Here is a 24,858-nt window from a genome sequence, read left to right as displayed (position 1 = left end):
TGAATTATCATACCTCCAACCCCCACCAGAAGTACCTCACACACATCAGAGGTCCCGTATATCAGTAAACCCCCTCCCCAAGCTGGTCAGCTCTTCCTACCACCCAAAGCTGATCAACCCCCCCCCCCCCCCCCCTTTTGAAGGTCTTATGGCTTGGCACCTCCTAAACTTTCTTCCCCCTATGCCAGAGGTACTGCAAATTAGCATGCAGAGTGGGAGATGGGAAAGAGCAAGATGGAAAGTAGAGGGGGAGTGAGTGAGATGAAAGGAAGAGGGAAAGGTGTTGGAGAGAAATGGGTAAGTGGGGGAAGAGAGAAGAAAAATATCTCATAGTCCAGCAAATAACAGGTCCAATATACTAGTAAGAAATATCCTCTCTATAGCACTGTATAATTGGTGGCAATACATAAATCCTATATAATAAAAGGCTAACGCTGCTCCTTACCTCTCTGGTGGGAATTCAAGTGTTTTGCACGCCGGTGGCCACTAGGTGGTACCAGATGGAGTAATTCAATTGTTGCTCTGTTCGGGCGAGCACAGCCGCCGGCGCTGACATTACAATTATGTTGCTCCGTCATTTTGACCGGTTGGTAACTAGTAAACTATAATTACTAAGGGGGACATTTACAAAGCAGTGATAAGAGTGGAGAAGTGAGCCAGTGGACAAGTTGCCCATAGCAACGAATCAGCACTGAAGTAACATCTATAATTTGCATACTATAAAATGATACAGAGCTGCTGATTGGTTGATGGGGCAACTTCTCCACTGGCTCACTTCTCCGCTCTTATCACTGCTTAGTAAATGTCCCCCTAAGTCTTTTATCCAAGCATGAGGTAGACCAACAGATGGCAGCAGTGTGCACTTTTCCTATGGTCTACGTCTGGATGCTAAAGGAAATGGCTTACAGACGTGTCCAGAACTTGCAATGGGCTGGAAGGTAAGGAACGACTTGTATGTGTCTCTCCTACTAAATTAATTTATGCTCTGTGCATTGTTTTGCTACATTTACAATTAAGAGTAAGAAGCCCTCGTACAGTATGTATGATTACAGTTGCTATAAATGTGGGAAATGGAATTGTTTCTCTATCTCACTCTCATCCAAACGATCAAAGTTCTTTACAGTTTCTTTTCTTTATTATGTCTTTAAAATTCGGTCTGAATTTCTAGTACATCCAATTTATTTCACAAAGGGGATTACACATGAAAACTTAACAATCAATTATTTTGCTGAACAGAACATGGGCGCGCTAATTATATTTTACACATTTCTGCTTTTATGATATTTTGTTGGCTTTTTGCTAAATGGTTTAAGTGATTTTCGGATGCAGTCTGTCTCCAGATTGTTTGCACCCTTAGGCGTGAGTGCTGTACAGTACAGTATGTTGGTGCATCCAATGCTTTGTATTATAGCTACAACTAATGTATAATACTGCCATAAAAATGTGTTTATGACCCGACATTGAAGTAACGTAGTAAATAAAACATTTCATATGACTTTATTATTAGACAATGTTAAAACGATCGGTTTCCTGTAGGAAACTCTATAACCCTTTCCCTCCGTGCCGTGATTGCAGCACTTTCTTTCTCCACACTGCGCTGGTTTTATTTCCCAGCAAAACTCTATTTTCTAAATAAAATATAGTTTATTTCAGCATTTACATCAGTGGTTCCCAAACGCAGTCCTTAAGGCACCCCAGCAGTTCAGACTTTAAGGATATCCCTGTTTAGCAGCAGGTGATTTAATTAGTACCTTACTCCGTTTGATTATACCATCTGTGCACAATCAGGGACATGGATTGATGGGGTGGCCTTGTGGACCACACCAACAATCCAATCCAGTCCTCACATACCCCCAACAGGTCATGTTTTGTGGATTTTTTTAATCATGCACAGGTGATGTCATCTTTGTTGCTGGGTCAGTAATTATCCCACCTGCTTCCACAGACAGAAATCCTGAAAACATGACCTGTTGGGAAAACCCGAGGGTTGAGAATCACTGCTATAAATCTTGCTTAAAAATTAATGCAGAGGGTTAAATAAAAATGATTAGGATGAAGCTACTTGTGCTGTAATGTGAACATACTGAAAACCTGGACTGCTAGGGTGCCTTGAGGGAGTTTGGGAACCACTGCCTTAGGCGATTGTGATGAATAATCCCCAAACTGAAAGGAAAACCCTATTTCTTGATGTCACTTTCCTCAGATGATCCTAGCGTTTCACTTTCCCCGCTACCGGTGTCCGCGGAGAATTTCCTGGTACCAGGATCTATTATAACAGCGATTAATCTACTGCTCTAATATACTCTGTGCAGGAAAATCATTAATGTTTTAATTGCATAAACCTAATCATTGCATAACTGTGCGAATGAGTATAATCATCACTCTACGTTGCAATTAAAAATCATATAACAAGGTGATCCCAGAAGGTGCGCGAGATGTTTAGAGATTAATCACTAGCAATCAGGAAACTTATTTATTTATTAACATTTACTTACAAAGCGCCAGCATATTATGTTACGCTTACATGTAGTTGTGTGCGACCATTAACTAGGATACATTGTTGTGGCAGATGTATTAAGCTTGGAGAAGAGATAAAGCAGTGATAACGCACCAGCCAATCAGCTCCTAACTGTAATTTTTCAAAACCGTAATGATTGGCTGGTGCATTTTCACCTTGCGCTTATCACTGCTTTTGTTACTTTATTATGATCACTGCAGCGTTTGCCCTTTGGATGTATAACTAAGGGGCATATTCAATTGGGCGTGTTAAAATTTTTATATTTTATTTTTGGATGACCGTAGTGTTTTTGGCGTTCGATTGACAATGACCATTTTGGCCGCAGTAATTTCTATAGGACTTCTTGCTGCGTCAGATCAGACGCAAAGCAGGGAAAATCATTAAGTTAAAAATGTTGGCATTAAATTAGGCATTTGGAAGTTTTCAATAATTACATGTCAATATTGGAGTTTTATTCTGCAAAGTGCAGAATTATGGGTTAAAAGATGTGGGACAGGTATTCGGGGACGCTGTATAGATGGGAAATGTGTTTTTAAGATTGCAGGTGGGAGTTACAGGTGGGTTTTTTTTTTTTTTAAATAACATTTCTCTATCGTCCTAGTGGATGCTGGGGTTCCTGAAAGGACCATGGGGAATAGCGGCTCCGCAGGAGACAGGGCACAAAAGTAAAGCTTTCCGATCAGGTGGTGTGCACTGGCTCCTCCCCCTATGACCCTCCTCCAAGCCAGTTAGATTTTTGTGCCCGGCCGAGAAGGGTGCAATCTAGGTGGCTCTCCTAAAGAGCTGCTTAGAAAAGTTTAGCTTAGGTTTTTTACTTTACAGTGAGTCCTGCTGGCAACAGGATCACTGCAACGAGGGACTTAGGGGAGAAGAAGTGAACTCACCTGCGTGCAGGATGGATTGGCTTCTTGGCTACTGGACATCAGCTCCAGAGGGACGATCACAGGTACAGCCTGGATGGTCACCGGAGCCTTGCCGCCGGCCCCCTTGCAGATGCTGAAGTAAGAAGAGGTCCAGAATCGGCGGCAGAAGACTCCTCAGTCTTCTAAAGGTAGCGCACAGCACTGCAGCTGTGCGCCATTTTCCTCTCAGCACACTTCACACGGCAGTCACTGAGGGTGCAGGGCGCTGGGAGGGGGGCGCCCTGGGAGGCAAATGAATACCTATTTTGGCTAAAAATACCTCACATATAGCCTCCGGAGGCTATATGGAGATATTTAACCCCTGCCAGAATCCGTTAAGAGCGGGAGACGAGGCCGCCGAAAAAGGGGCGGGGCCTATCTCCTCAGCACACAGCGCCATTTTCCCTCACAGAAAGGCTGGAGGGAAGGCTCCCAGGCTCTCCCCTGCACTGCACTACAGAAACAGGGTTAAAACAGAGAGGGGGGGCACTAATTTGGCGTTAGAAATATATAAAAAATGCTATAAGGGAAAACACTTATATAAGGTTGTCCCTATATAATTATAGCGTTTTTGGTGTGTGCTGGCAAACTCTCCCTCTGTCTCTCCAAAGGGCTAGTGGGTCCTGTCCTCTATCAGAGCATTCCCTGTGTGTGTGCTGTGTGTCGGTACGTGTGTGTCGACATGTAGGAGGACGATGTTGGTGAGGAGGCGGAGCAATTGCCTGTAATGGTGATGTCACTCTCTAGGGAGTCGACACCGGAATGGATGGCTTATTTAGGGAATTACGTGATAATGTCAACACGCTGCAAGGTCGGTTGACGACATGAGACGGCCGACAAACAATTAGTACCGGTCCAGACGTCTCAAAAACACCGTCAGGGGTTTTTAAAACGCCCGTTTACTTTAGTCGGTCGACACAGACACAGACAGGGACACTGAATCCAGTGTCGACGGTGAATAAACAAACGTATTCCTTATTAGGGCCACACGTTAAAGGCAATGAAGGAGGTGTTACATATTTCTGATACTACAAGTACCACAAAAGAGGGTATTATGTGGGATGTGAAAAAACTACCATAGTTTTTCCTGAATCAGATAAATTAAATGAAGTGTGTGATGAGGCGCGGGGTTCCCCCGATAGAAAATTATTGGCGGTATACCCTTTCCCGCCAGAAGTTAGGGCGCGTTGGGAAACACCCCTTAGGGTGGATAAGGCGCTCACACGCTTATCAAAACAAGTGGCGGTACCGTCTATAGATAGGGCCGTCCTCAAGGACCAGCTGACAGGAGGCTGGAAAATATCATAAAAAGTATATACACACATACTGGTGTTATACTGCGACCAGCGATCGCCTCAGCCTGGATGTGCAGAGCTGGGGTGGCTTGGTCGGATTCCCTGACTAAAAATATTGATACCCTTGACAGGGACAGTATTTTATTGCCTATAGAGCATTTAAAGGATGCATTTCTATATATGCGAGATGCACAGAGAGATATTTGCACTCTGGCATAAAGAGTAAATGCGATGTCCATAACTGCCAGAAGATGTTATGGACACGACAGTGGTCAGGTGATGCAGATTCCAAACGGCACAAAGGTGTATTGCCGTATAAAGGAAGAGGAGTTATTTGGGGTCGGTCCATCGGATCTGGTGGCCACGGCAACTGCTGGAAAATCCACCGTTTTTACCCTAAGTCACATCTCTGCAGAAAAAGACACCGTCTTTTCAGCCTCAGTCCTTTCGTCCCTATAAGATCATATCTGCCCAGGGATAGAGGAAAGGGAAGAAGACTGCAGCAGGCAGCCCATTCCCAGGAACAGAAGCGTTCCACCGCTTCTGACAAGTTCTCAGCATGGCGCTGAGACCGTACAGGACCCCTGGATCCTACAAGTAGTATCCCAGGGGTACAGATTGGAATGTCGAGACGTTTCCCCTTCGCAGGCTCCTGAAGTCTGCTTTACCAAGGTCTCCCTCCGACAAGGAGGCAGTATGGGAAAAAATTCACAAGCTGTATTTCCAGCAGGTGATAATTAAATTACCCCTCCTAATACAAGAAAAGGGGTATTATTCCACACTATATTGTGGTACTGAAGCCAGAAGGCTAGGTGAGACTTATTCTAAAAAAATTTTTGAACACTTACAAAGGTTCAAATCAAGATGGAGTCACTCAGAGCAGTGATAACGAACCAGGAAGAAGGAGACTATATAGTGTCCCGGGACATCAGGGATGCTTACCTCTATGTCCCAAATTTGCCCTTCTCACTAAGGGTACCTCAGGTTCGTGGTGCAGAACTGTCACTATCAGTTTCAGACGCTGCCGTTTGGATTGTCCACGGCACCCCGGGTCTTTACCAAGGTAATGGCCGAAATGATGATTCTTCTTCGAAGAAAAGGCGTCTTAATTATCCCTTACTTGGACGATCTCCTGATAAGGGCATAGTCCAGGGAACAGTTGGAGGTCGGAGTAGCACTATCTAGGATACTGCTACAACAGCACGGGTGGATTCTAAATATTCCAAAATCGCAGCTGATCCCGACGACACGTCTGCTGTGCCTAGGGATGATTCTGGACACAGTCCAGAAAAAGGTGTTTCTCCCGGAAGAGAAAGCCAGGGAGTTATCCGAGCTAGTCAGGAACCTCCTAAAAACAGTGCATCATTGCACAAGGGTCCTGGTAAAAATGGTGGCTTCCTACGAAGCAATTCCATTCGGCAGATTTCACGCAAGAACTTTTCAGTGGGATCTGCTGGACAAATGGTCCGGATCGCATCTTCAGATGCATCAGCGGATAACCCTATATCCAAGGACAAGGGTGTCTCTCCTGTGGTGGTTATAGAGTGCTCATCTTCTAGAGGGCCGCAGATTCGGCATTCAGGATTAGATGCTCGTGACCACGGAGCCCAGCCCGAGAGGCTGGGGAGCAGTCACACAAGGAAAAAATTTCCAGGGAGTGTGATCAAGTCTGGAGACTTTTCTCCACATAAATATACTGGAGCTAAGGGTAAATTTATAATGCTCTAAGCTTAGCAAGACCTCTGCTTCAAGGTCAGCCGGTATTGATCCAGTGGGAAAAACATCACGGCAGTCGCCCACGTAAACAGACAGGGCGACACAAGAAGCAGGAGGGCAATGGCAAAAACTGCAAGGACTTTTCGCTGGGCGGAAAATCATGTGATAGCACTGTCAGCAGTGTTTCATCCCGGGAATGGAAACTGGGAAGCAGACTTCCTCAGCAGGCACGACCTCCACCCGGGAGAGTGGAAACTTCATCGGGAAGTTTTTTCCACATGATTGTAAACCGTTGGGAAATACCAAAGGTGGACATGATGACGTCCCGTCTGAACAAAAAAACGGGACAGGTATTGCGCCAGGTCAAGAGACCCTCAGGCAATAACTGTGGACGTTCTGGTAACACCGTGGGTGTACCAGTCGGTGTATGTGTTCCCTCCTCTGCTTCTCATACCTAAGGTGCTGAGAATTATAAGACGTAGAGGAGTAAGAACTATACTCATGGCTCCGGATTGGCCAAGAAGGACTTGGTACCCGGAACTTCAAGAGATGCTTACAGAGGTCTTATGGCCTCTGCCGCTAAAAAGGGACTTGCTTCAGCAAGTACCATGTCTGTTCCAAGACTTACCGCAGCTGCGTTTTGTCGGCATGGCGGTGGAAAGCCGGATCCTAAGGGAAAAAGGCATTCCGGAAGAGGTCATTCCTACCCTGGTCAAAGCCAGAAAGGAGGTGACCGCACAACATTATCACCACATGTGGCAAAAATATGTTGCGTGGTGTGAGGCCAGGAAGGCCCCACAAAGAAATTTCAACTCGGTCGTTTCCTGCATTTCCTGCAAACAGGAGTGTCTATGGGCCTCAAATTGGGGTCCATTAAGGTTCAAATTTCGGCCCTGTCGATTTTCTTCCAGAAAGAATTGGCTTCAGTTCCTGAAGTCCAGAAGTTTGTCAAGGGAGTATTGCATATACAACCCCCTTTTGTGCCTCCAGTGGCACTGTGGGATCTCAACGTAGTTCTGGGATTCCTCAAATCACATTGGTTTAAAACCAGTCAAATCTGTGGATTTGAAGCATCTCACATGAAAAGTGACCATGCTCTTGGCCCTGGCCTGGACCAGGCGAGTGTCAAATTGGTGGTTTTTTCTCAAAAAAGCCCATATCTGTTTGTCCATTCGGACAGGGCAGAGCTGCGGACTCGTCCCCAGTTCTCTCCCTAAGGTGGTGTCAGTGTTTCACCTGAACCAGCTTATTATGGTGCCTTGCACCTACTAGGGACTTGGAGGACTCCAAGTTGCTAGATGTTGTCAGGGCCCTGAAAATATGTTCCAGGACGGCTGGAGTCAGGAAAACTGACTTGCTGTTATCCTGTATGCACCCAACAAACTGGGTGCTCTTGCTTCTAAGCAGACTATTGCTAGTTGGATGTGTACTACAATTCAGCTTGCACATTCTGTGGCAGGCCTGCCACAGCCAAAATATGTAAATGCCCATTCCACAAGGAAGGTGGGCTCATCTTGGGCGGCTGCCCGAGGGGTCTCGGCTTTACAACTTTGCCGAGCAGCTACTTGGTCAGGGGCAAACACGTTTGCTAAATTCTACAAATTTGATACCCTGGCTAAGGAGGACCTGGAGTTCTCTCATTCGGTGCTGCAGAGTCATCCGCACTCTCCCGCCCGTTTGGGAGCTTTGGTATAATCCCCATGGTCCTTTCAGGAACCCCAGCATCCACTAGGACGATAGAGAAAATAAGAATTTACTTACCGATAATTCTATTTCTCGGAGTCCGTAGTGGATGCTGGGCGCCCATCCCAAGTGCGGATTATCTGCAATACTTGTACATAGTTACAAAAATCGGGTTATTATTGTTGTGAGCCATCTTTTCAGAGGCTCCGCTGTTATCATACTGTTAACTGGGTTTAGATCACAAGTTGTACGGTGTGATTGGTGTGGCTGGTATGAGTCTTACCCGGGATTCAAAATTCCTCCCTTATTGTGTACGCTCGTCCGGGCACAGTACCTAACTGGCTTGGAGGAGGGTCATAGGGGGAGGAGCCAGTGCACACCACCTGATCGGAAAGCTTTACTTTTGTGCCCTGTCTCCTGCGGAGCCGCTATTCCCCATGGTCCTTTCAGGAACCCCAGCATCCACTACGGACTCCGAGAAATAGAATTATCGGTAAGTAAATTCTTATTTTTTTAAAGTGGCTTAAAATGACTAAAAAAATAAACTTTTTTATGCAGAACAAATTAAAATACAGCATTTAATTTAATGGAAAGAAAGCGTTCTAGCATTTTTTCACTCTATTAAAAAATGCACAAATTGGCCATTAGAAACATTTTAATAGCGCAAAACATGTTTATTTGGGACTATAATAGATGTCTATACTGTTATATTAAAGTTTTTAGGGTACAGACTGATTCCCCATGTTTTTAAAAAAATTGCCACTGGTTTTTGAAGAAAAACATACAGTATTGCGCCAATTTTAAAAAAATCGGATAGCACAAGAATCGGAGTCACACATAGCGACGAGAATTGGGAATTGGCCAGAATAGAAGCATTACGTTTTGCGGCAAAATCATGCGGTCAATTGAATATGCCCCCAACTCTAGAATGTAATTAATTTGATTGCATTCTCTATGGGTCTGTAATTCTTTACATTACCCTTATTGATCTACAGTAGATACAGAGTATCAGCAGAACCATCATTTGTAGCTGTATAACTAGAAACAGTGTATCTGCAGATATTCTTATAATGAACCAACTGAGATTCGATAAATGTGATCCGTCAATATAATAGTATATTGTACACAGGGTCTTTTTACCTATTTATCTGTCAGTTATTACTAGAGATGAGCGGGTTCGGTTCTCAGAGAACCGAACCCTACCGGATTTTGCCTTCCGAGCCCGGATCCGAGTCAGGCTCGGGTTTTCCCGCCTGACTCAGAAACCCGACCGAGGCAAAACGTCATCATCACGCTGTCGGATTCTCGCGGGATTTGGATTCCATATAAGGAGCCGCGTGTCGCGGCCATTTTCACTCCAGTCTCGGAGAGTGTATTGAGAGGACGTGTCCTCAGTGTTCAGTGTCTGTGTGGGGGCGGGAAAGTGGGATGGCGAGTCTTGTGCTGTGTTGTGCTGTACAGTCCAGTGTAGTCAGTGTATTGTGCTGCATCAGTCCAGCCAGTCACAGTGTTGGTGTCCTCTGCTGCTATATGTCCCCAGTGCTGCTGGCTTGCATTTTTGCTGTGTTGTCCTGCATTAGACCAGGGGAAGTCTCCTGTGCATCAGTCCAGTGACCAGTCACAGTGGTGGTGTCCACTGCTGCAGTGTAGCTGTACAGGTCCCTTACAGTGTTGTTGTGTTGTGCTGCATCAGACCAGTGGTAGTGTCCTGTCCATCAGTCATTCCAGGGACGAGGCATAACAACAACCACAAGTCCCTTACAGTGTTGTTGTGTTGTGCTGCATCAAACCAGTGGTAGTGTCCTGGCCATCAGCCATCAGTCATTCCATCAGCCGCATATTTTGTTATATAACTCCAGAAACATAATGGAGAACAAAAATTTAGAGGATAAAATAGGGAAAGATCAAGAACCACTTCCTCCTAGTGCTGAAGATGCTGCCACTAGCCATGACATAGACAATGAAATGCCATCAACGTCGTCTGCCAAGGCCGATGCCCAATGTGATAGTAGAGGGCATGTAAAATCCAAAAAGCAAAAGTTCAGTCATAAGAACCAAAAAAAGAAAATTCAATCGTCTGAGGAGAAACGTAAACTTGCCAATATGCCATTTACGACACGGAGTGGCAAGGAACAGCTGAGGCCCTGGCCTATGTTCATGGCTAGTGGTACAGCTTCACATGATGATGGAAGCCCTCATCCTCCCGCTAGAAATATTAAAACAGTTAAGCTGGAAAGAGCACAGAAAAGAACTGTGTGTTCTGAGATGGTATCACAAATCCCCAAGGAGCGTCCAAGTGTGTCGGCAGTTGCGATGCCTGACCTTCCCAACACTGGACAGGGAAGAGGTGGCTCCTTCCACCATCTGCACGCTCCCTGCAAGTGCTGGAAGGAGCACCCACAGTCCAGTTCCTGATATTCAAATTGAAGATGTCACTGTTGAAGTACACTAGGATGAGGATATGGGTGTTGCTGGCGCTGAGGAGGAAGTTGACGATGATGATTCTGATGGTGATGTGGTTTGTTTAAGTCAGGCACCGGGGGAGACACCTGTTGTCCATGGGATGAAGAAGCCCATTGTGATGCCTGGGCAAACTACCAAAAAAGCTACCTCTTTGGTGTGGAATTATTTCTCCACAAATCCAGACAACAGCTGTCAAGCTATCTGTTGCCTCTATCAATCTGTAATAAGTAGGGGTAAGGATGTTAACCACCTAGGAACATCCTCCCTTATACGTCACCTGCAGCGCATTCATCATAAGTCAGTGTCAAGTTGTGAAACTTTGGGTAAGAGCGTAAGCAGTCCACTGACACCTAAATTCCTTATGTACCCAAGCTCCTGCAAGCCACATCACCAACTCCCTCAATGTCAACTTCCTCCTCAGTCAGGAACATCAGTAGTCCTGCAGGCCATGTCACTGTCAAGACTGAGGAGTCCTCTCCTAACCGGGATTCCTCCGGAGGATCCTTGAGTGGTACGCCTGCTGTTGCTGCCGCCGCTGCTGTTGTTACCGCTGGGAGTCGATCGTCATCCCAGAGGGGAAGTCGGAAGACCACTTGTACTACTTCCAGTAAGCAATTCACTGTCCAACAGTCCTTTGTGGGGAAGATGAAATATGACAGCAGTCATCCTTTTGCAAAGCGGATAACTGAGGCCTTGACAGCTATGTTGGTGTTAGACGTGCATCCGGTATCCCCCATTAGTTCAGTGGGACTTAAAGAATTGTTTGAGGTACTGTGTCCCAGGTATCAAATCCTATCTAGGTTCCACTTCTCTAGGCAAGCAATACCGAGAATGTACACAGATGTCAGAAAAGAGTCACCAGTGTCCTACAAAATGCGGTTGTATCCAGTGTCCACTTAACCATGGACATGTAGACATGTGGAACAGGGCAGACTAAGGACTATATAACTGTGACAGTCCACTGGGTAGATGTATTGCCTCCCGCAGCAACATCAACAGCAGCAGCACCAGTAGCAGCATCTTGCAAACGCCAACTCGTTCCTAGGCAGGCTACGCTATGTATCACCGCTTTCCGTAAGAGGCACACAGCTGACAACCTCTTACGGAAACTGAGGAACATCATTGCAGAATGGCTTACCCCAATTGTACTCTCCTGGGGATTTGTGATATCGGACAACGCCAATAATATTGTGCGTGCATTACATGTGGGCAAATTCCAGCATGTCCCATGTTTTGCACATACAATTCATTTGGTGGTGCAGAATTTTTTGAAAAATGACAGGAGTGTACAGGAGATGCTGTTGGTGGCCCGAAAAATTGCGGGCCACTTTCGGCATTCTGCTACTGCGTGCCGAAGACTGGAGCGGCAGTAAACACTCTTGAACATGCCCTGCCATCAACTGAAGCAAGAGGTGGTAACGAGGTGGAATTCAACACTCTATATGCTTTAGAGGATGGAGGAGCAGCAAAAGGCCTTTCAAGCCTATACATCCATCTACGATATAGGCAAAGAAGGGGTAACGCACCTGACTTAAGCGCAGTGGAGAATGATTTCCGTCTTGTGCAAGGTTCTCCAACCCTTCGAACTTGCCACACGTGAAGTCAGTTCAGACACTGCCATCTTGAGTCAGGTCATTCCCCTCATCAGGCTTTTGCAGAAGCAGCTGGAGAAATTGAAGGAGCAGCTAAGACGGAGCGATTCCGCAAAGTATGTGGGACTTGTGGATGAAGCCCTTCATTCGCTTTGCCAGGATTCAAGGGTGGTCAATCTGTTGAAATCAGAGCACTACATTTTGGCCACCGTGCTCGATCCTAGGTTTAAAGCCTACGTTGTATCTCTCTTTCCAGCAGACACAAGTGTGCAGAGGTGCAAAGACCTGCTGGTTAGTAAATTGTTAACTCAAGCGGAACGTGACCCGTCAACAGCTTCTCCTTCAATTTCTCCCACCACTGGGGCTGCAAAGAAAAGGATAAGATTTCCTAGCCCACCCGCTGGCGGTGATGCAGGGCAGTCAGGAGCGAAAGCTGACATCTGGTCTGGACTGAAGGAGCTGCCAACAATTACTGACATGTCTACTGTCACTGCATATGATTCTGTCACCATTGAAAGAATGGTGGAGGATTATATGAGTGACAGCATCCATGTAGGCGTGTCTGACAATCCGTATGTATACTGGCAAGGAAAAAGATGCAATTTGGATGCCCTTGCACAAACTGGCTTTATTTTACCTAAGTTGCCCCCCTCCAGTGTGTACTCCAAAACAGTGTTTAGTGCAGCTGGTAACCTTGTCAGCGATCGGCGTAGGAGGTTACTTCCACTAAATGTGGAGAAGATGATGTTCATCAAAATGAATTATAAATTCCTCCAGGAAGACCTTTACCAGCAATTGCCTCCAGAAAGTACACAGGGACCTGTGATGGTGGATTCCAGTGGGGACGAATTAATACTCTGTGAGGAGGAGTATGTACACAGTGAAAGGGGTGAGGAGGATGAGGTCGACATCTTGCCTCTGTAGAGCCAGTTTGTTCAAGGAGAGATTGATTGCTTCTTTTTTGATGGGGGCCCAAACAAACCAGTCATTTCAGCCACAGTCGTGTGGCAGACCCTGTTGCTGAAATGATTGGTTTGTTAAAGTGTGCATGTCCTGTTTATACAACATAAGGGTGGGTGGGAGGGCCCAAGGACAATTCCATCTTGCACCTCTTTTTCTTCTTTGCATCATGTGCTGTTTGGGGACTAGTTTTTTTAAGTGCCATCCTGTCTGCCACTGCAGTGCCACTCCTAGATGGGCCAGGTGTTTGTGTCGCACACTTGTGTCGCTTAGCTTAGTCATACAGCCACCTCAGTGCAACTTTTAGGCCTAAAAACAATATTGTGAGGTGTGAGTTGTTCAGAATAGACTGGAAATGAGTGGAAATTAATGTTATTGTGGTTAATAATACAGTAGGAGCAAAATTACCCCCCAAATTCTGTGATTTTAGCTGTTTTTATGTTGTTGTTTTTTTTAAATTATCCAGATCCAAAACCAAAACACGAAAGGGTGGTTTTGGCAAAACCAAGCAAAAACCAAAACACGAAAGTGGAATTAGAACCAGAACCAAAACACAAAACACGAAAAGTGCCCGCCGCACATCACTTACTACACAGTCTTGTTTTATTTCTATTGTGTTACTGAAGTGCAATGGAATATGTTGGCGCTATATAAATAACTGGTAATAATAATGATATCTTGATAAACAAAATAGATTATAATACATTATTCAAGCACATTCTTCTCAGAAAATTTCATATATGTAAGGGATATTTAATAAAATGTTTCATTAACTTAAATTTGAAACAATAAAAAGAAGATTTTACATGGATGTAAATAAATTGACATTCTGCAATTACACTTGTGACCGGATGGTCCCGTACGAAAGCCCTCACCGCTTTCGTGTCCCGTCCCCAGTACATGTTTAGGTCACACAGGACCTTGCCACATAGGGGATTCCCGCTTACCGTCAGTAACCGCCTGTTACTGACTACACCCACTGCGCCATGGGCGGGTTTATGCTGCCACCACCAAACTCCTAACCTGCCGTGGCGTTTGGAACCACGGTTCTGCTCTGTATGCGTCGTTACGCCACCTTACCACACCTGTGTGGTGTTGACGAATCCCCACTAGTCGCTTGACTAGGCCTCTACCGGTAGCTGGCGGAAAGCGGAGCTTGGAGACGTTGGGTGCTCCCTGGACAGCCGGAGAACAGGGCTATGTTTGGCATAGCCCTGCAGGTCACAAGAGGAAGCGGTCTTCTTGAGTCGGATGATGTTTATTTGCCCAATAAATAGTTCTGATAAGAACTCAGCAATACAGCAAGATGTTACAGCAGAATGAAACTGGTATAATACACTCTGGAGCTCACAGGCCTCCTCTTTTTATATAGTAAAATCACAAACCACAGTCCTTTCCATCCAATCAGGATATCTTACAAAATATAAATAAATTACATTTTAAAAGGATATAAGTGCATGAAGCAATTTCCTCCTTCCTGTCACACACAAAGTTTGGTATAGTTTAAACTCCAATTCCTACCACCTGGGAGTTTACACTTCGCCATTGATACATTTAACATATAGCTTCAAAATACAAATGTTTCTGTCTCATTCACATCTCCATGCAAACCCAGTGTTTGGGATTACGACAGGAAAGGCTGCAACACAAACAATCTTCCTTCCACCTTCGTTTGTATTTCAAAGATAATGCTTGGCCACTAAAAGGCCGGCTAATTGACACTTACTTGTACATAGCAAGTCTGGAGCTAGGACAATTACCATACGACTTCCTATGCAAAAGTGTCTCAAAAACTATTTTCAAGGCCTTTTTAGAAACAAAATACCTTGTACTTTTCTTGTAAGTACCCTGTCCATACAGTTCTATAACTGTGCAGTCCATCTTTCTCCAACTGCACACTGCGCAGCGATATAACATATGACACATTATTAAACATATTTTAAATGCCCGGTGCTTAGCACCCACAATACATTTAAAGATGGCGCCTAGCGCCAGTGCACAGTTTAAAATTGGCACCAACCGCCCATTGTCCTCCTAATGCCGCCGGGCACTAGGGGTTAATCCCTTCAGTGCCACGGCCGCCATTGTCCATGTGGCCACCAGGGGCTATCCGGCCACAACACTATAATGGAAGAGAGCCATAGGTTACCACAATGGGAGTACCCATGCTTTTTTTTTTTTGGCATAACAATTCAAGGACATGATTGAAAATTAATGTATTATGTTTGATGGTCACCTCGTGTGTGTCTGTATATCAAAAAGTTTCAAGTGAACTTAGCTGTGCCACCAAGGTTTTTTTGCTACCTCAGTGTTTCCCAACCTCGTCCTTCTAGGAACACTAGGGAGGTAAAAATGTAATAGGGTGCAAGAAGCCGGAGGTGCAGGAATTTGTGTGAGAATGCCTCTCTTTTTAAAGCGGCAATCGCAGAATTCCGTAGCCCAGCAAGGCCTACCATTTTATAAACACAACTTACTGCAATAACAGCCTCATTCAGAGATGTGCACAAATCCGATAGTCTGGGTGCATCTCAGATTGTAGAGATGAGCGGGTTTGGATGTAACGCCAGAATTACCGCCAGTTCGGTTATATCCAGATTTTTATGATTGGCTATCCAAAACACGTGACATTCATGAGCCAATAAGATGCCATTTTGAGAACTGAGTAAATCCAAGTAAAACTGAACCCGTTCATCTCTATCAGATTGTTAGATATCGGCTCTTGTGCAGGATCTATACTGTTCCCCTTAGCCGCAGCATGTCAATAGCAATGGGGGGATGTCTTTAATTTACCGGCTGTTGGGATCCCGGTGGTCAGAATACCAATGCCGGAATCCGGACAGCCGACAATACCGCCAGCCGGAATGCTGGCGCTATAAGACTATTCCCACTCAGTGTCCACAACACCAATCAAGTGGGAATAGATCCTGAGACTGAAGTATGGCAAGTGCGAAGAGCCCGCAAGAGGATATTGACAGCCAGCATCCCGTCCGCCGGTCATCCATACTGAACCCCATTTGGGAGTGGTTCGGGGGAGGCAACAGGGACTGTTCTACAAAATATGAGTGCATCGTCCCCTTCTGTAGGAGTGCTGAACACAGGCTTCCTGGCAGCGGCTGAGCAGTACCCCCATCATTTTGAGTAAGCTGAGGCTTTCTCATATTGCCACCGATGATCGCAATGATCTGATGTTGTGCCTTTGGACACAGAAATCTGATCACAGATGTTGCCTGGGGTGAAAAAGAACCATGAAAAGTTACTGTTGCAAGGCAATAAGTGGATATACATTATACATGCCAAAGAATAGTGGGAGCTTGACAAGCTATTAAATAGCATTATTATCAGTGGGCCATGTAAGGGGCCCGGCGGTGGACGAGGGTCTGCATATGAAGCATCTGCAGGCACAACAGAGTTATAAAGGGAGTCCAACCACGGAGTTCAGATGTGCTCAAAATTGAACAGACTGGTGTATACATGTTTCTCATAGGTGACAATATTTTTTACCAGTATATCCCAGCCATCAAAGATCCTGAAGGGCCATCCAAACCCTTGCGATGCACACCTTTGCTAATGCATTAAGCACATTTCATTTGAGAGACTTATCATGTTGATGGTCATCTAGACAATAGGATAATTACAGGATGGCTAGACCGGCAAATGTCCAGGGCTTACATGGTGACTGGGGCCCTCCGAGCTTAAGCATCTGGATAGACCCGAAGCCATGACCTGGATTTTCAGACTGCCGGATCATCGTCTGCCACTCCGACGCTTCTGCCTCATTGGCCCATCTGACCTTCCCACTGTCTGTCGCTTACCTGGGGAGGTTCCTCTCTCATCGGGGTCCACCTATGGAGGTCGGTGTTCTCATGGGTACCCCCTGCTGCCTGTTGGTGTGCTTTTTCCATGGAAGTGCCTCTGACCAGCATTCTGTTCAACTCCCTCCTCGTTGGTTCCCTGCTTGGCTCTGTTGGTACCTACACAACTGCGGCTGCGTATGTAGACCTAATTCTGGCCATACATCAGACCAACTTTCCTCCAACCATCCAAGTGACCAACCATCCAACTTGTCTGCCCAACTAAAACACTGCCTCATACATCTAACCAACTTTTCTCTGACGTCCTAGTGGATGCTGGGACTCCGTAAGGACCATGGGGAATAGCGGCTCCGCAGGAGACAGGGCACAAAATAAAAGCTTAAGGATCAGGTGGTGTGCACTGGCTCCTCCCCCTATGACCCTCCTCCAAGCCTCAGTTAGATTTTTGTGCCCGGCCGAGAAGGGTGCAATCTAGGTGGCTCTCCTGAGCTGCTTAGAATAAAAGTTTAGTTAGGTTTTTTTATTTTCAGTGAGTCCTGCTGGCAACAGGCTCACTGCATCGTGGGACTAAGGGGAGAAGAAACGGACTCACCTGAGTGCAGAGTGGATCGGGTTTCTTAGGCTACTGGACACTAGCTCCAGAGGGACGATCACAGGTTCAGCCTGGATGGGTCACCGGAGCCGCGCCGCCGTCCCCCTTACAGAGCCAGAAGAGACGAAGAGGTCCGGTGAAATCGGCGGCAGAAGACATCCTGTCTTCAGACTAAGGTAGCGCACAGCACCGCAGCTGTGCGCCATTGCTCTCAGCACACTTCACACTCCGGTCACTGAGGGTGCAGGGCGCTGGGGGGGGAGCGCCCTGAGACGCAATATAACAGAATACCTTAGGTGGCAAAACAGAATACATCACATATAGCTCCTGGGCTATATGGATGTATTTTAATCCCCTGCCATTTTACACAAAAAAGCGGGAGATAAGGACGTCGTGAAGGGGCGGAGCCTATCTCCTCAGCACACAAGCGCCATTTTCCCTCACAGCTCCGCTGGAAGGACGGCTCCCTGACTCTCCCCTGCAGTCCTGCTTCAGAATCAGGGTAAAAAAGAGAAGGGGGGGCACGTTTGGCAGCAAATAAATATATTAACAGCAGCTATAAGGGAGTAACACTTATATAAGGTTATCCCTGTATATATATAGCGCTGGGTGTGTGCTGGCAGACTCTCCCTCTGTCTCTCCAAAGGGCTAAGTGGGGTCCTGTCCTCTATCAGAGCATTCCCGGTGTGTGTGCTGTGTGTCGGTACGCGTGTGTCGACATGTATGAGGAGGAAAATTATGTGGAGGCGGAGCAGTTGCCTGTGTTGGTGATGTCACCCCCTAGGGAGTCGACACCTGACTGGATGATTGTATTTAAACAATTAAGTGATAATGTCAGCAATTTGCAAAAAACTGTTGACGACATGAGACAGCCGGCAAATCAATTAGTGTCTGTCCAGGCGTCTCAGACACCGTCAGGGGCGCTAAAACGCCCGTTACCTCAGTGGGTCGACACAGACCCTGACACAGATACTGAGTCTAGTGTCGACGGTGACGAGACAAACGTAATGTCCAGTAGGGCCACACGTTACATGATCACGGCAATGAATTGAACCTTTCTGACACTACAAGTACCACAAAGAAGGGTATTATGTGGGGTGAGAAAAAACTACCAATATTTTTTCCTGAGTCAGAGGAAATAAATGAGGTGTGTGAAAAAGCGTGGGTTTCCCCCGATAAAAAACAGCTAATTTCTAAAAAATTATTAGCATTATATCCTTTCCCGCCAGAGGTTAGGGCGCGTTGGGAAACACCCCCTAGGATAGATAAGGCGCTCACACGTTTATCAAAACAAGTAGCGTTACCGTCTCCTGATACGGCTACCCTCAAAGAACCAGCTGATAGAAGGCTGGAAAATATCCTAAAAAGTATATACACACATACTGGTGTTATACTGCGACCAGCAATCGCCTCAGCCTGGATGTGCAGTGCTGGAGTCGCATGGTCGGATTCCCTGACCGAGAATATTGATACCCTGGATAGGGACAATATTTTGTTAACTATAGAACATTTAAAGGATGCATTACTATATATGCGTGATGCACAGAGGGATATTTGCACCCTGGCATCAAGAGTAAGTGCTATGTCCATCTCTGCCAGAAGAGCGTTATGGACGCGACAGTGGTCAGGGGATGCGGATTCCAAACGGCACATGGAAGTATTGCCGTATAAAGGGGAGGAGTTATTTGGGGCTGGTCTATCGGACCTGGTGGCCACGGCAACGGCTGGAAAATCCACCTTTTTACCCCAGGTCACTCCACATCAGCAGAAAAAGACACCGTCTTTTCAAACTCAGTCCTTTCGTTCCCATAAGTACAAGCGAGCAAAAGGCCATTCTTTTCTGCCCCGGGGCAGAGGAAGAGGAAAAAGACTGCACCATGCAGCCGCTTCACAGGAGCAGAAGCCCTCCCCTGCTTCTGCCAAGTCTTCAGCATGACGCTGGGGCTTTACAAGCAGACTCAGATATGGTGGGGGCCCGTCTCAAGAATTTCAACGCGCAGTGGGCTCACTCGCAAGTGGATCCCTGGATTCTACAGGTAGTATCGCAGGGGTACAAACTGGAATTCGAGGCGTTTCCCCCTCGTCGTTTCCTGAAGTCTGCTTTACCAAAGTCTCCCTCCGACAGGGAGGCAGTTTTGGAAGCCATTCACAAGCTGTATTCCCAGCAGGTGATAATCAAGGTACCCCTCCTGCAACAAGGAAAGGGGTATTATTCCACGCTGTTTGTGGTACCGAAGCCGGACGGCTCGGTGAGACCAATTTTAAATCTGAAATCCTTGAACACTTACATAAAAAGGTTCAAATTCAAGATGGAGTCACTCAGAGCAGTGATAGCAAACCTGGAAGAAGGGGACTATATGGTGTCTCTGGACATCAAAGATGCTTATCTCCACGTCCCGATATACCCTTCTCACCAAGGGTACCTCAGGTTTGTAGTACAAAACTGTCATTATCAGTTTCAGACGCTGCCGTTTGGTTTGTCCACGGCACCTCGGGTCTTTACCAAGGTAATGGCCGAAATGATGATTCTTCTACGAAGAAAAGGCATTTTAATTATCCCTTACTTGGACGATCTCCTGATAAGGGCAAGATCCAGGGAACAGTTAGAAGTCGGAGTAGCACTATCTCAGGTAGTGTTACGTCAGCACGGGTGGATTCTAAATATTCCAAAATCGCAGCTGATTCCAACGACACGTCTACTGTTCCTAGGAATGATTCTGGACACAGTCCAGAAGAAGGTGTTTCTCCCGGAGGAGAAGGCCAGGGAGTTATCCGAGCTAGTCAGGAACCTCCTAAAACCAGGACAGGTCTCAGTGCATCAGTGCACGAGGGTCCTGGGGAAAATGGTGGCTTCTTACGAAGCGATTCCATTCGGAAGATTCCATGCAAGAACATTTCAGTGGGATCTACTGGACAAATGGTCCGGATCGCATCTGCAGATGCATCAGCGGATAACCCTGTCGCCAAGGACAAGGGTGTCTCTCCTGTGGTGGCTGCAGAGTGCTCATCTACTAGAGGGCCGCAGATTTGGCATTCAGGATTGGATCCTGGTAACCACGGATGCCAGCCTGAGAGGCTGGGGAGCAGTCACACAGGGAAGGAATTTCCAGGGCCTGTGGTCAAGCTTGGAAACGTCTCTTCATATAAACATTCTGGAACTAAGGTCCATTTACAATGCCCTAAGTCAAGCAAAACCTCTGCTTCAGGGTCAGGCGGTGTTGATCCAATCGGACAACATCACGTCAGTCGCCCACGTAAACAGGCAGGGCGGCACGAGAAGCAGGAGGGCAATGGCAGAAGCTGCAAGGATTCTTCGCTGGGCGGAAAATCATGTGATAGCACTGTCAGCAGTATTCATTCCGGGAGTGGACAACTGGGAAGCAGACTTCCTCAGCAGACACGACCTTCACCCGGGAGAGTGGGGACTTCACCCAGAAGTCTTCCACCTGATTGTAAACCGTTGGGAAAAACCAAAGGTGGACATGATGGCGTCACGTCTAAACAAAAAACTGGACAGATATTGCGCCAGGTCAAGGGACCCTCAGGCAATAGCAGTGGACGCTCTGGTAACGCCGTGGGTGTACCAGTCAGTGTATGTGTTCCCTCCTCTGCCTCTCATACCAAAAGTACTGAGAATCATAAGAAGGAGAGGAGTAAGAACTATACTCGTGGTTCCGGATTGGCCAAGACGGACTTGGTACCCGGAACTTCAAGAGATGCTCACGGACGAACCGTGGCCTCTACCTCTAAGAAAGGACCTGCTACTGCAGGGGCCTTGTCTGTTCCAGGACTTACCGCGGCTGCGTTTGACGGCATGGCGGTTGAACGCCGGATCCTGAGGGAAAAAGGCATTCCAGAAGAAGTCATCCCTACTCTGGTCAAAGCTAGGAAGGACGTAACCGCAAAACATTATCACCGCATTTGGCGTAAATATGTTGCGTGGTGTGAGGCCAAGAAGGCCCCTACAGAGGAATTTCAACTGGGTCGTTTCCTTCATTTCCTGCAAACAGGACTGTCTATGGGCCTAAAATTAGGGTCCATTAAGGTTCAAATTTCGGCCCTGTCGATTTTCTTCCAGAAAGAACTGGCTTCAGTACCTGAAGTTCAGACATTTGTAAAAGGGGTGCTGCACATACAGCCTCCTTTTGTGCCTCCAGTGGCACCTTGGGATCTCAATGTGGTGTTGAGTTTTCTAAAGTCACATTGGTTTGAACCATTTTCCACTGTGGACTTAAAATATCTCACATGGAAGGTGTCGATGCTGTTAGCCTTGGCTTCAGCCAGGCGTGTGTCAGAATTGGCGGCTTTATCATATAAAAGCCCTTACTTAATTTTTCATTCTGACAGGGCGGAATTGAGGACTCGTCCTCAATTTCTACCTAAGGTGGTTTCTGCATTTCACATGAACCAACCTATTGTGGTACCTGCGGCTACCAGGGACTTAGAGGACTCTAAGTTGCTTGAAGTTGTCAGGGCCTTGAAAATATATGTTTCCAGGACGGCTGGAGTCAGAAAATCTGACTCGCTGTTTATCCTGTATGCACCCAACAAGCTGGGTGCTCCTGCTTCTAAGCAGACGATTGCTCGTTGGATTTGTAGTACAATTCAGCTTGCACATTCTGTGGCAGGATTGCCACAGCCAAAATCAGTAAAAGCCCATTCCACAAGGAAAGTGGGCTCATCTTGGGCGGCTGCCCGAGGGGTCTCGGCTTTACAACTTTGCCGAGCAGCTACTTGGTCAGGGGCAAACACGTTTGCTAAATTCTACAAATTTGATACCCTGGCTGAGGAGGACCTGGAGTTCTCTCATTCGGTGCTGCAGAGTCATCCGCACTCTCCCGCCCGTTTGAGAGCTTTGGTATAATCCCCATGGTCCTTACGGAGTCCCAGCATCCACTAGGACGTCAGAGAAAATAAGATTTTACTTACCGATAAATCTATTTCTCGTAGTCCGTAGTGGATGCTGGGCGCCCATCCCTAGTGCGGATTGTCTGCAATACTTGTATATAGTTATTGTTACAAAGATTCGGGTTATTATTGTTGTGAGCCATCTTTTCAGAGGCTCCTTTGCGTTTATCATACTGTTAACTGGGTTCAGATCACAAGTTGTACGGTGTGATTGGTGTGGCTGGTATGAGTCTTACCCGGGATTCAATATCCTTCCTTATTATGTACGCTCGTCCGGGCACAGTATCCTAACTGAGGCTTGGAGGAGGGTCATAGGGGGAGGAGCCAGTGCACACCACCTGATCCTTAAGCTTTTATTTTGTGCCCTGTCTCCTGCGGAGCCGCTATTCCCCATGGTCCTTACGGAGTCCCAGCATCCACTACGGACTACGAGAAATAGATTTATCGGTAAGTAAAATCTTATTTTTCATCAGACCAGCCAAATTCTCTCCAACTTATGATGTCACAAAAGTAGGCCAATAGTGGACTTAATTCATGTTTGTACACAAATGCAATAGCAATTTTCCAGGCAATGGAACTGAACTGAAATGAAAAGAGACGCCCACCGGAGCCATCGCTAACTCATTTGCAACTGTGTACACATTCACGACCTATATGGAAAAATGAGAAACACTGGGTATAAGGGTTGGTCTATGGCTATCCAGACTGGACACAGCAGTAGCAGTACTGGCATGTTTTTGCATGTATGAGCTCGCAGTCATCAGCAGGTACAGTATATGTCCTGAAAATGGCCATGACAGGCCGGTGTTTATGGTTTTTCCCATAAACTCCCCGTCAACACCGCCATACGGCCACCTCCTGTCAATCACTTTTCCATGAAATCCTAACTGCAAGCGATGACTTGATATGCAGGGGTATTGGTGTCTTGAAGCCGAAGCACAACGATGGCAGATTCAGTTTATAAGGTCAAAACGACACCATGAAATGGCCGTCACCTTGCAGCGGATCCCACCGGTTTCAGAGCTCCAACAAAACCGACATTTAGTAATTTTAGCCCTTCACGTCCACCATCATTATATTTTAATAAGTACATTTATGAAAGGGTTGTGATACAGAAGATAGGGGTATGGGTCGTTAGGTCGACCCAACTTAGGTCGACAGTCATTATGTCGACCACTGAAGGTCGACATGGGCATTAGGTCGACATGTGAATTAGGTCGACATGTACTAGGTCAAAAGGTCGACATGAGTTTTTGGACTGTTTTTGGTGTTGTTTTCTTCGTAAAGAGACGGGGAACCCCAATTAGTGCACCGTGTCTCCTCACTTCGCTCGGCACAGGTTACCATTCCGATCGCAATCCACATGGATCGTCAAGTATGGAATAGTCCACAAAATGAAATAAAATGTGAAAAACTCATGTCAACCTTTTGACATGTCGACCTAGTACATATCGACCTAGTACATATCGACCTATTGACCATGTCGACCTAATGCATGTTGACCTTCAGTGGTCAACCTAATGACTGTCAACCTAAGCTGTGTCGACCCAAGGACCATATCCCGAAGAAAGACATAAAAAAGTCAACATGGCCAAAAAGGTTGACAGTCAAAATGTCGACAGGCAAAAGGTCAACAGGATCAAAAGATCGACACAAAAAATTGTATTTAAAAAAAAATTACTCCAGTTTGTTGAAATTCGTCCACTCAAAAGCCAAAAGGTCGACAGGGTCAAAATGTCGACATACAAAAGGTTGGCAAGGTCAAAAGACCGACACACGAAAAAAATGTGGGTGTTGTTTTGAAGTTTTAAACATTTTTTTTATCCATTTGTTGAAAAGCGCCCCCCTCGTGGGTTCACTTCGCTCGCCACGCTTCAGGCTTTCTTCGCTCGCTACAAGGTTACTAAAGGTCATAGTTTGTGATTTGGATAGCAAGTGCAGCAAAAGTTGTAAGAATGGTAAAACCCTTAAAAAACATGTGTCGACCATTTGACCCTGCCGACCTAATGTACGTCGACCATTAGTGGTAGACCTTTTTATTGCAGATCTGTAGACCGGATACCTTATGAAAGTGGGGCAGCAATTTCTGTTGACTTGTGGTTTGTGAAATCTAGGCTTGAGAATCGCAATACACAACGCGGCTCCAGCTTCCTGTGACCAAGCCACAGTCTCTGGTATTCTTGATTTCTCAATATCATCTGAAAATGTTCCTTTATATTCCAACTTGCATGGACATGATCTAATCAGTATTGCGATGGGGCATTTTGGTACCAGATTGATAGATCAGGCATATATTATATTTAGGGGTATATTCAATTGAAGTTGGATCCATTCTGACATTCATTTGTCCGAATGGATCCGACCTGGGCTATTCAATGCATTATCAATTCGACTTTAAAAAAAGTCGAATTGAGATG

The 24,858-nt window shown here is 46.2% G+C and overlaps 1 protein-coding gene across 2 annotated transcripts in view; it reads left to right on the top strand.

The window, feature by feature from the left end:
• Positions 1 to 841: 841 nt before the first annotated feature.
• The window catches only part of LOC135050309 (OX-2 membrane glycoprotein-like), a 69,034-nt gene continuing 45,017 nt past the window's right edge, over positions 842 to 24,858 (top strand). For both annotated transcript variants that reach the window (XM_063956712.1, XM_063956711.1), the window contains exon 1: positions 842 to 938. In XM_063956712.1, the coding sequence (XP_063812782.1) occupies positions 927 to 938 (12 nt within the window). In that variant the 5' untranslated portion in view covers positions 842 to 926. The remainder of the gene's footprint in view (positions 939 to 24,858) is intronic.

This window comes from Pseudophryne corroboree, chromosome 2, assembly GCF_028390025.1.
Source record: "Pseudophryne corroboree isolate aPseCor3 chromosome 2, aPseCor3.hap2, whole genome shotgun sequence".
Lineage (NCBI taxonomy): Eukaryota > Metazoa > Chordata > Amphibia > Anura > Myobatrachidae > Pseudophryne > Pseudophryne corroboree.
The sequence above is the reverse complement of the archived record's forward strand: the minus strand, read 5'-3'. Positions and strand labels throughout refer to the sequence as shown.